This window comes from Carettochelys insculpta, chromosome 21 (assembly GCF_033958435.1).
Source record: "Carettochelys insculpta isolate YL-2023 chromosome 21, ASM3395843v1, whole genome shotgun sequence".
NCBI lineage: Eukaryota > Metazoa > Chordata > Testudines > Carettochelyidae > Carettochelys > Carettochelys insculpta.
The window spans coordinates 14,666,096-14,678,486 of NC_134157.1; the positions used below are offsets into that span (position 1 = coordinate 14,666,096).

The window sequence follows — 12,391 nt, forward strand, 5'->3', positions numbered from 1 at the left end:
GTAATTAATGCATTACTTTTAATGAGCATCAGCAGCATGGAAGGATATCCTCTGGAATGGTGGCATGAAGAGGCATATGAGGCTATGTCTATATTACAGCAATTTGTCGACAGAAGTTTTGTCGGAAACTATCTTTTGAAAAAACTTCTGTCAACAGATCACGGCCAAACTACCAAGCAGATTGCAAGAGCGATCCACTCTGTTAACACAGAGCCGCTGGACTGCCCACCTGCTCTCTCGATAAAATGGCCAACTGGAAGCACAGCAGACAGGGCTGCTGGTGTCCCAGAAGACCGGTCTGTCAACGGAGGGCCACCCAGATCATCCAGACCAATGACATTAAGCCTCATGGGGAGCAGGATAAGACTGTTCACAAATGTGCTGTGTTCTTGTCAGTTTAGTCAAAAGAATGCCTTGAGAATCTGGACATTACCCAGGTTATGTTGACAATATTCTCTAGTGTAGACATAGCCTGAATATTTAGCACATCTGGCACAAATACTTTGCAACACTAGCTACAAAAGTGTTTTGGATTTGAGCCCTCTTATGCAATAAGAAATAAAAAAAATCTATATTTGCAAATTGTACTTTCATGGTAAAGAGATTACACTACAGTTCTTGTAAGAGGTGAATTGAAAAATACTATTTCATTTATCTTTTTTACAGTGCAAATACTTGTAATAAAAATATGAAGTGAAGTGAGCACCATGCATTTTGCACACTGTGTCATAACTGAAATCAATATATTTGAAAATGTAGGAAAACATTCAAAAATATTTGTAAGAAATTTGCATTGGTATTCTATTATTGTTAACTGGATGATTAAAACTGTAATCATGATTAATTTTTAAAAGAGAGGTAATTTGTTTTGAGTTAATCACTTGAGTTAACTGCAATTAGTGGACTACCCTAACAAGCTTGTATTCTTAACAGCTCAGGTTTTGATGTAGCTCATGTGCATTTGCATTATACAAGCCTGTAAGAGTGTGGTTCTACAATCTCTCATCTTTGAGGCAGAGAGAAATCCAGGACGGAATTGGAGATGATGTGTTTTAAAGTAGGTGGCACTGAACAAGAAAAATATAAATGATTGAAGTTTAAGTAACTGCTTCCTGAATACAATATGGTAAGATATACAAGTTTTCCTGAAGAATAGGGTTTGGTGGTTGTAGCTAAAATCTCTGAGAGAACCAGAAATATTTAATGTGCTTGGTTTTCTTATTTGGACTCAAATATTTATTTTTGCTTAACCAGCTACTTAAACACAGACAAGTACTGATCATGTACACAAGCAATCAGCTAGGCGACCCTTGAACAGTCCATCTCCTCTCTTTTAGCAGGCATCATCAATAGCCCAATATTCAGCTCATGCATGTATTCATCCCACACACTATTTTATTCAGATATTATTGACAAGAATACATCTTCATACATTACAATACTTATGTGTCCTTGCAATGGTGACAATTGTGCCCCGAATGTCATTAATTTGGAACTGCAACCCACCTAGAAAAGGACCTGGATGAACCACAAGAAATGTAAATAGTATCAGGAACTGTCAATGATGTACTACTGAATCTCTTCCCTGAAGAAACCAGCATTTGAAAATTTGGAAAATACAAACAGAACCCAAAGACTAGAATGTATAGCACTACACAAAACAGTCTTTTGTGAAATGTGTATTTTATTTCATAAATTCAGATCTCCTGCAGTTACATTTTGCTTGCCTTCATCCCATAGAATTTTGTATGTTGTAATTTTTAGACTATGATCATTTCCTTACACTACAAACAACTTGATGAATACAAGACAGAAGCATAATTTGCCATGTAAAACATGCATGTATGCATTCAGGCCTATACACACTATTTTATCATCCATAATGACCTCCTAGCTCTAGATATTTTAAATATCATGACCAACTGTACAAAGGAAAACTCTAAGCAACTGTTTAACAATTAACCAGAAAATACTGAACTAGCTGGTTTCACTCTCTTTTGAATATCTTGAAGCTTGGGTTCAAATGTAGGTATGATCTCAAAGAAACCTAAATTATTATTTAGTCCCTGCTGTGCACCGGAAACAATCATGCAACGAACTTGCAAGCTAACTACTGTGAATCTCTTTTTAGGGGTAATCCATTGTTAGACTACCCTGAGCCATCTTTAGTATTATAGAGTCCTACACAGCACTATTAAACTGGTGCCCTTATTCCTGATGGCAGCCAAGAATGGAAGGTGATGATTTTTTACAGATGTGATTTTATTATCTTCAGAAACCCACTAATGTTAAAACAAAATTTTAAATTAATATCCTGAAGAAAATTCAGAAACTGACAGGGGTTGGCAAATGCCTGTTAAATGGCTTTATTAGCACTTGAATGGCTCCTTCACAGGTTCTGCTAATAGATCTGGTACACTTTTTCACTTTTAAGGTAACTAGATCCTCTCTGGAGGAAGCAGAGCCACAGAACAGGGAATGGTAGAAGCAAACAGGTGGACATTAAGACCCAGGCGTGTCCCAAATCTTTGGATGCCCTCTAAGAATCTGTGCATTCTGTGTATGGCTAAGAATGGCTCTGAGATTACCAGTGTACAGTTTGGTCAAGAACTCAGATGCCAGTTATATTTGGGCACATATATGGTTAAATGGATCAAATAACTAATTTGGGGCGTGAGGAGGAATAAATTAAAATTGGACATAGAAACTTTTTTTTTAAATGAAGGGTTCAACTGATGATGTAAGTGAGGTTAGAAGTTAGCTGCAGGTTAAGTATTTGATTCACTGCACTCTAATAATAATAATAATAATCAACAACCCCAACAGCAGCATCATTCTTTTTTCTTCTACTTTTCATCTGAATGAGAATCAGTGAAGACACAATATCGTCTGTCAGTTCTCTGCCCATCTACTTGGTGTTCTCACCTCCATCTTTTTCAGATTTCACAGCAAAACACAAACAGTAAATATTTCTAAATTTCTTGTCTTATTCCTCCTCTTACATTATTGAATGAAGACATGCGAGGTGTTAAAATAGGGAGGTTAAAGATCAAAACAGTCACCACACCTGCCGAGTTTAAATGTCAGAAAAATATGGAAACACGTAAACCTTTTCTCTATTGTTTGTGGTTTTGCCCTTTCAAATATTCCCCCCTTATTTTTTTAAATTCCATTCTCTGAGATTAACCCTGCTGGTAGATTTGATGGCTATAAAAGCGTATTCACCCCAGGATGAAGTTCAAAAAGTCTCCAGGGATCCTTAGTAAATGACTGTACACTTTAGTGGTAATGGGCCCACTGGGAGTTTTCCCCCTTGGTATTATACACAGATGGGTATCCTGTCTAATAAGGAGAAGAGAAAAGGCTTGCTGACACAGCCAAAGGTTGCAAACAAAAGTCAGGACAAATTTAGCTTCATTTGACAGGGTTGGATAAAAGGACCACGGGTCTCTGGTCCTTAACCTAGAAAGTCATGCTGCAGTCTGGTGAGAATTTGACAGATCTGCAGCTTCCATAAGGAGATATCTTGTGAGCTCCAGATGTTGTTATATTGTCATTGAAGAGAGGTTGGGAACAACGTCCAGCTTTTTAAAAATAAATGCCCCTGTCCTTCAAAACAACTATGGGATTCTGCAGTGCTAAAGGAAACAGACACAGGCATAGGGCTTCTTAGCCTCCTTGGTGGAAGTCATTGTTGCTCTTCTGAGAAGGTGAAAATGGCCATTTCCACAAAGGGCCAATATTGACTGCACAGAGAAAGATTTTTATGTACATGTAAGATATTCCATTACATGAATAGACATGCAGAGACAAATTCAAAAAATGGTGGGGAAACATTTATTCTGAAGACTTACAAGTGCCACGATAAAATCATTTCTCCAACACTACATCATCTGACACTCTTTAGCTCTGCTTCTGCATCATTATTCCAAGATATCAAAAATAATTTGATGGGAGCATAACTTATCCAGAGAATAAAAAAAGCAAAATCACAGTAAGAGCTCAATATGGAACCACAACATTTTCCACTAAGTGTTTAGAAATACTGACTATATATTTAGCTGGTCCTAGTTTGAACTTATTGCACTATTAGTCCACAGTTATTAACTCTGCTGGTGATACTCAGGAAGTAATAACAACTTGCATTTCTATGATGCTTTTCATCCAATGCACTCAAAGTAATGCAACCAAGATACCCAGCTCCTGTGTGGTAGGAAAGCACATTCCCTATTTTAAACATAGGGAAACTGATCCACAGAGGTTAAATAGTAACAGAGAGGTAGCCATGCTAGTCTGTATTTGAACAGAACAAAACAGCAGAAATGTAGCACTTTAAAGACTAACAAAATGATTTATTCGTTGATGAGCTTTCACGGGACAGACCCACTTCATCAGATCAATCTCATTTCCAATACAGACTGACATTTATAAAAACACAGGACCAAAAAATAAAATAAAAAAAAAAAATAAAAAAAATCTGCAATAAAAACTGACAAATAAGTACACAGGACTGAAGTAGGTGGCAGAGGGATGTTAAGTGTCCTGCCCGAGATACTTACAAGCATCAAAGGAAGGGAAGCAGTCTTTGTAATGTGTGAGGTAACTGATGTCTCTGTTCATACCACATGTTAATGTGTTGAATTTAAATATGAATTCCAATTCACAATATCCTCGCTGTAATCTGTTTTTAAATTCCTTTTATTCCAGCACACAAATTCTGAGGACTTTAACAAAATGGCCCACTCCACTGAAGTATTCACTGACTGGCTTATGTGTATTGAGTTTCCTGATGTCTGCTCTGTGTCCATTTGTTCTTTGGTGAAGGTTTTTGCCTAGTCTGTCCAATGTACACAGTGGCAGGGCATTGTTGGCATGTAATGGCATATATAATCTTGCTCACAGTGCACAAGAATGTGCCCTTGATCTTGTAACTAACATGATTAGGTCCAGTGATGGTATCATCCCCAGAATAAATATGTGGACAAAGTTGGCAGCTGAAAGAAAAGGAAAACTTCAAGACCTCTACCAAGCATTTATAAAACTTAATTACACAATTGGAGAAGTAAAAAAAAAAAAAAAAAAAAAAACAAATTGACAGAGCCAGATGAATACCCAGAAACCAGCTACTCCAAGATAAGCCACAGAAGATCATTAACAGAACACATCTTGTCATCACCTATAGCCCCCAACAAAGAACGCTGCAACACATCATTAAAAACCTACAACCTACTCTAGATCATGAGGCTACATTCCAGAAGACCCTACCCTAGGTGACAGGCCTGTCTTCTCCTACAGACAAGCTTCTAATCTAAGGAAGATCCTCACTAGCAATCACAGGTTACACCACAGTAATATTAATCCTGGGACTTTTCCTTGCAACAAACCCCACTGCCGACTTTGTCCACATCTTTATTCTGGGGATACCATCACTGGACCTAATCATGTTAGTTACAAGATCAAGGGCACATTCTCATGCACTTTGAGCAACATTATATATGCCATTATGTTCCAACAATGCCTTGCCACTATGTACATTGGACAGACTGGGCAAATCCTTTGCCAAAGAATAAATAGACACAGATCAGACATCAGGAAACTCCACGCACATAAGCCAGTCAGTAAACACTTCAATTGAGTGGGCCATTCTGTTAAAGATCTCAGAAGTTGTGTCCTGGAATAAAAAGAATTTAAAAACAGATTACAGGAGAAAGTTGTGAATTGGAATTCATATTCACATTCAACACATTAACACGTAGTATGAACAGAGACATCAATTACTTCTTGCCTTAGGAGGACTGCTTCCCTTCCTCTGATGCTCATAATTATTTCAGGCAGGACACTTAACATCCCCCCATTCCTCTGTCACCTACTTCAGTCCTGTGTACTTGATTTGTCAGTTTTTATTGCAATTTTTTTTCTTTTGGTCCTCTGTTTTTATAAATGTCAGTCTGTGTTGAAAATGAGATTGATCTGATGAAGTGGATCTGTCCCATGAAAGCTCATTACCGAATAAACCATATTGTTAGTCTTTAAAGTGCTACATTTCTGCTGTTTCCCACAGAGGTTAAGTGATTACCCAAGGCTGAGGCACAGGTGGGACCAGAACTTAAAAATCCCTGCGTAACAGACCCTTGCTGAAGCCATTAGATAATATTTCCTCCCTCCAGTAGCCATGTGTTTCTCATTTTATACTAATCTGTTTTATATTATTTGATTAGTTTTACCGGACAGAAATGAAGAAAAGTAATTTAAAATTCAGATAATTTAATTCTATTTAAAATTGAATGAAAAGTTGTAGATTATTTACAGTGGAAAAAGTGAACACAGGAGCAACCACACTGGATCAACCAAATGGTCCATCTAGCTAAGTAGCTTTTCTTTCAACAGAGACCAATGCCAGGTGCCTGAGAGGCAATGAAAAGAGCAGGCAATCCTTGGCAGGCAGGGATTAGAGACTAATAGAGCATAGGTTTGCATCCCTGACCATCTTAGCTAATAGCCATTGATGGTCTTATCCTCCATGAACTTAATCCAGTTATACCTTTGGCCTTACAACAAGTTCCACAGGCAATTATGACTTATTGGAAGAAATACTTCCTTTCGTTTGCTTTAAAACATTTCTTATTAGCTTCACTGGGTGACCCATGATTCTTGTGTCACGTGAAGGAGTAAATAAGACTTTATTTACTTTTTCCACAACATTCATGACTTTATAGACCTCTAACATATTCCTTCCCGCCCCTGCATTCCCACAGGATGTCTCTTTTCTAAGCTCAAAAGCCCCAGTCTTTCAGCTTTCCTCACAGGGAAACTGTTCCATAGCCTTTATAATTTCTGTTGCCCTTCTCTGTGTCATTCAATTTTAATACATTTTTTGAGACGTAAAGACCAGAACAGCACACAGCACTTAAGGCCTGGATTTTTATGCCAATTTCAGTGGGTTTTTGTATATGATATGCACATGTGCTCTGAGCTCGGCAGAGAGCCCAACAATTTGTTTCCTATACAGCCCCTTGACAGATATTAGACAGTTAACATTTCTTTTCACTACTGGCATGTATTCAAATCAGAATCCTGGATATTTTACTGAATTTAATTAACCCAATATTTTGAAAGGAAATTTAGTGCAGTTAAATGTGTGGAAGTGACCATGCTAGAGAACAAAGACTTCCCTTACCCACAGGAGAGAGGTTCATGGACACTTTTTCACCAAACTCCTTTACTTCTGACCTGACAGCCACCACCTATTGGGGAGGGGAAGTCCACAGTACATGCTTGAGATTCCAGATTAAGTTGAGACCACCAAACTAATTTTTATGTTCATTTTGCACCTATACATGATTCTGATTATAGCCCTAGTCAGAAGTTAGGAAAAATTATAGGGCCCATTCACCTTGTGTGACACTTGCTATTAGGTGGATTCTTGACAAGCAGGAACTGTGCAAGACCTCCAGCTTGCTTCACTATTATACAGCCATTTAGCTGGCTTTGAACTGGTGGCATAGACGTAAAAGAACTCCTCATCTTTTTAACCAATTATATTTATAATTTAGAATGTGCAGCTGCTATTTTTACCCATTTCTTAATCTGACTGCAGTGAGGTGATACCTAGTCCTAAATGTGTTGGTTGGTCCCTTTAAAATGGGTGGAGAACCTACATCCTGTGGGTTGATGGATTTGGCCCCCAAGACTCTGGGATTCCCTGCTCAGCATTCAGACTGCTGTGGAGCTCTGAGCCTCACAAGCCAGAGTCAGGCAAGCTGGGGCCGAATCTGGCTGGGGGAACAGCAGTGATGAGAAGTGATGCCTGGACAGGCTTTTCCCCTTCTGCTCTGATGGGCCGGAATCATGGCTAAACCAAGCAGCAGGGGCAGTACTTGGGAGCGGGGGGCACACGAGGCATGTGCGCTCCATGGAGTTGCACCACAGTACACAACATCACCCAGACCCCTCCACCCTCAGCCCCTTCCTGCATCCCCCACTCCCATCCAGATTGGCCATGCCAAGCCCACTCTTATCTTCCCAGAGCTCTCAACCCCCAGCCCTCTCCTGCACTCTCCATCCCAACCAGACCTCGCAACCCAAGCCCACTCCCTGGAAGCCCTTCCCAAAGCAAAGCCCTCATTTTTGACCATCCCAGAGCCTAGAGGAGCCCACAGAATTGACTAGTCCTGGGCTCTCTAGGTTCTGGGGCTAGTGTGCAAAGGGAATAATGAGAGTCTTTTGTTTTGTTCTGTTTTTCAGTCGGGGCCACTATATTTTATGTTAAAACCTCTAAGGAATGCTTATTATGACGATCTGCAATACACTTATGCCCCTAACAAGGTAGGCACTGTACAAACATACAGGAAGGTGCAGTCTCTCCCTTATGTGATCATAATACATAACATTTGGTGAATTTCAGAAGATGCCCTTAATTATAAAAATGTGAACCTGATCCATTGCAATTATTATTTCAAGGCATTACTGATAAAGAATTATTAAGATTAATTCTACACTAAATTATTTTCTATTGCATTTTCCTCTACCTTATCCAGCAAAGAAAATATTTTTTGTGGCAAGAGAAGAATTACAGATTAAAGAATCCTTTACCTGTCTCCGGAGTAAAATACGAACTACATTGGTATTCTTTCAGCCTTAAAGCTAGTCAGGGAGGGACTGCTATCTACCTCCCAAAAAGCTGTCACTTTGATCTTTAGCAGGTTAATACCATAGGTCAAAACTGCTTTTCTTTTGACTGTACATGAAATCCTGGGAGGGAGTTCAGAAACTTGGAAACATTTATGCTCAAATACAGGTGATATAACTTTAGTTTTGACCCCAGCTTTTATGCCCTTTAGAGTCTCTGACCCTTAGTTGTTACATAAACTACAGAAGCAGATGAAAGGCATGTAGCAGTTTGAGCCTTACATTCCTTGGACTCCTTACAGACTAACAGATACTTTGGAGCATAAGCTTTCATGGTTTCCAGCAACAGTCCTCGCTGCCAACTTTGCTCACATATCTACACCAGTGACATCATCACAGGATCTAACACCAAACTATGCCATCAGGGGCTCCTTTACTGCACATCTACTAATATAATATATGCCCTCATGTGCCAGCAATGCCCCCCACTGCAATTTACATTGGCCAAACTGGACAGTCTCTCCATAAAAGAATAAATGGACATAAATCAGACATCAGGAACAGTAATGTACAGAAGCCTGTGGGGGAACACTTCTATCTCCCTGGACACTCAGTGGCAGATTTAAGGGTGACAGTCCTGAAACAAAAAAATTTCAAAAATCAAATGGAGAGAGAAATCTCTGAGATGCAATTTATTTGCTAATTTGGCTCCATTAACCATGGATTAAACAGAGACTGGGAGTGGCGCGCAGCTTACAAAGACAGTTTCTCTGCTCTGGGTGCTAATATCTCACCATTAGACTTCTGACAAAGGCTCACATCCCCTTGTCTAATCTGACTTGTTTTTCCCCCTTTGGTAAGTGCTGTTGACACTGGGCCATTTCCACCTTGCTGAACAGACCTTGTCAGCTCTGGCCCTCACTCTTACTGGGACCCCACTCTTTAAATACCCCTCTGAAACCCTGCCCCCAACTCATGCATCTGATGAAGCGGGTCTTTGCCCACGAAAGCTTACGCTCCAAAAATATCTGTTAGTCTATAAGGTGCCACAAGACTCCTTGTTGTTCTCGAAGCTACAGACTAACACGGCTACCTCTCTGATACTTGATTCCCTGGACTGTGGGCTGAACGCAAAGAAATTGGAATTTAAAACCAGTTCAGTTTGAACTTACAGCATGACTAGAGGTCTATATAGAGAAATTTCGTTTCACTTGCCTTGAAAAAAGCGCAATGTCTAAAAGCATGTTTAAACTCTTGGCAGTTTATATAGTGGGCTTGTTTCCATTTCATACCATCCTCACCATTTGAGGAATGTCCCCAATGCCAGTGGAATTACTTTTGTTTTCAGGAGCATAAGAGACCAGGCAGGCCCAATAGTTAGTTTTAAGGTAAAATAAACAAGAGTTCCCAAGTCCCAATGACTTAATAAAATTCACCTTCAAGAAGAACACACAGAATTTTTTCAGAGCCATTTGGAAAAGGTACCTATTGACTTCTCTCCCCATAAAGAGTGTACTTTCCCCTTTAAACTAAGAAAAGCATAAGAATAGATTTTAGAATGAATTTACTGAGAAAGAATTAAAATCAAACAAACTGAAAAGTAAGTGAAAATGATTTCACAGACTAGAGAGGAGCAAGTCCCATAGTTTGGCTCCTGATTGCCTTGGCTAGGGCCAGAGAGATACTAGGATAAAACTGTACAGTGATCTCTGAACTACACCAAAGCATATCCTATTTTTGTCCTACTTACTATCTTCACAAAACAAAACAAAAAACAGTACTGTAGCTCCTTGAAGACTAATAATATTATTTATTAGGTGATGAACTTTCATGGGTCAGACCCACTTCAGATGTGGAGAATACAATCACTGGAGACTAGATTTTGTGCTTTGCAAATCATGCTGGAAGTTTTATAATCACATTAATGGTGGCTAGCAAACAACACAAGACCTAATTGCTTTTGCAAAGTAATTGTCTATTGAAAAATAAGTTCTGCAAAACATAGAATCCACTCTTCTCTTGTAGGCAATGGATAGAAAATAAATAGTGTGGGACTTACTTTCTGAAAAACCTGATAGTTGGATTTGGACCATATGTCAACCTGCAGTAAGAAAAAAAAAAGTTATATATTGAATTGTCACACATTGAATGTTTTATTAGAGTAACATTTGTCTCGGGGGAAAAAAATCTATAATCCCTGGTTACCAGAAATAAGCCGTCTCAACAAAGAAACAGAGCAGCATATTGGTTTCTTCATATTAGCAGAGATCCAATCTCCACCCTGGTTTCCAGTGTGCAGGCTGGAATTGGGAATTGCTCAACTTCAACAGAAAGTTTAAGTTTTCTCTTGCATCCATTTACTGGACTTTAGTGGGTTAAACTGAGTTAATGCTACTCAGCTGCTCCAAAAAACCAGTCAATAAAATCACTTTGCTGTCCCCTTTCTAAGCTGCTGAGATGCACCTAAATTACCTAAAGGAAAGAGCCAACTGATAATGGCTACATGGAGGGCCAGTAAAGACTTCCAATATTGATTTATATATCTCTATAGAGACCTCTTATTTACACTTAAAAGAGTGCCAGGAGCGTCTATATTCTGTAATGGGAAATCCCCAAAACAGTTTTAGAATCTGACACCTCGCTAGATCGAAGGCAAAATTTACTTTGCATTCTGTCCCTTGTGCGCAACTGAAGGGTAGTGATTCTAGTTACAACTGTCATGCCCCTATGTCTAAGTGATGCAAAAAGGGTAGAATTCAAGCTAGACTCTGGCCTTAAATGTATAAAGATGTGCAGTCATCAGCCAGTTGTTGGGATTTCCCATTACTACAAACAGATGGGCTGGCACACAAAGGTTTCACATTTAGCATTATTAATTAAAGTGAAGAGTCTATTGGCCCATACACAGAGGAAGTAAAATTCTTTGTATCTCATGCCAAAGATTATACTTGAATCCTTGGTACTAAAGAATTAACACAAGAGAACTTATGTGTGAAATTACACTGTGAGGACTACACCCCCTTCATTATACTTTAGGATTCAACTACTGACATTTGACAGCCAGATACAACTGATGACATGAACTATGGTGTATTTTATTGCAGTTTTAATATGGCAGTCTGGAACCTTGAGTGCTTTAGTGCTAGGCTACCTAATAAACATTAAAAGCACTTTCTTTTGAAATATTACACTGCCTAACCCTTCCCACTTGTTCTACAGCCCATATTAACTTCCACTGCCTGTAACAACAGTTGTGTCACTTCTGAGTTATATAGGCCGTGTCCACACTTAGGAAAAACTTTGAAATGGCCATGCTAATGGCCAAATCGAGGAATACTAATGAGGTGCTGAAATGAATATTCAGCACCTCACGAGCATGCTGCCGGCTGTGGCACTTCGAAAGTGCTGTGTTCCATTTGCATGCAGCTCGTCTACATGGTCCTTTTCGAAAGGACCCTGCAAACATTGAAATCCCCTTGTTCCTATTCAGCTGATAGAAATAAGGGGATTTCAATGTTTGCAGGGTCCTTTTGAAAAGGACCCCCATGTAGATGAGCCACGCGCAAATGGAACTTTTGAAGTGCTGCGGCTGGCAGCACGCTCATGAGGCGCCGAATATTCCTTTCAGTGCCTCATTAGTATTCTTTGATTTGGCCATTAGCATGGCCATTTCGAAGATTTTCCTAAGTGTATACGTAGCCATACAGTTAACAGCTGCAGGATTCTGTGGTATATAACAAGAAAGACAGTAGTGAAGGAATTT

The 12,391-nt window shown here is 39.3% G+C and overlaps 1 protein-coding gene across 2 annotated transcripts in view; it reads right to left on the reverse strand.

Moving 5' to 3' along the window:
- MED27 (mediator complex subunit 27) overlaps positions 1–12,391 on the reverse strand; it is a 189,512-nt gene that overhangs the window by 19,577 nt on the left and 157,544 nt on the right. For both annotated transcript variants that reach the window (XM_075015363.1, XM_075015362.1), the window contains one exon: positions 10,688–10,729. In XM_075015363.1, coding sequence (XP_074871464.1) covers positions 10,688–10,729 — 42 coding nt within the window. The remainder of the gene's footprint in view (positions 1–10,687; positions 10,730–12,391) is intronic.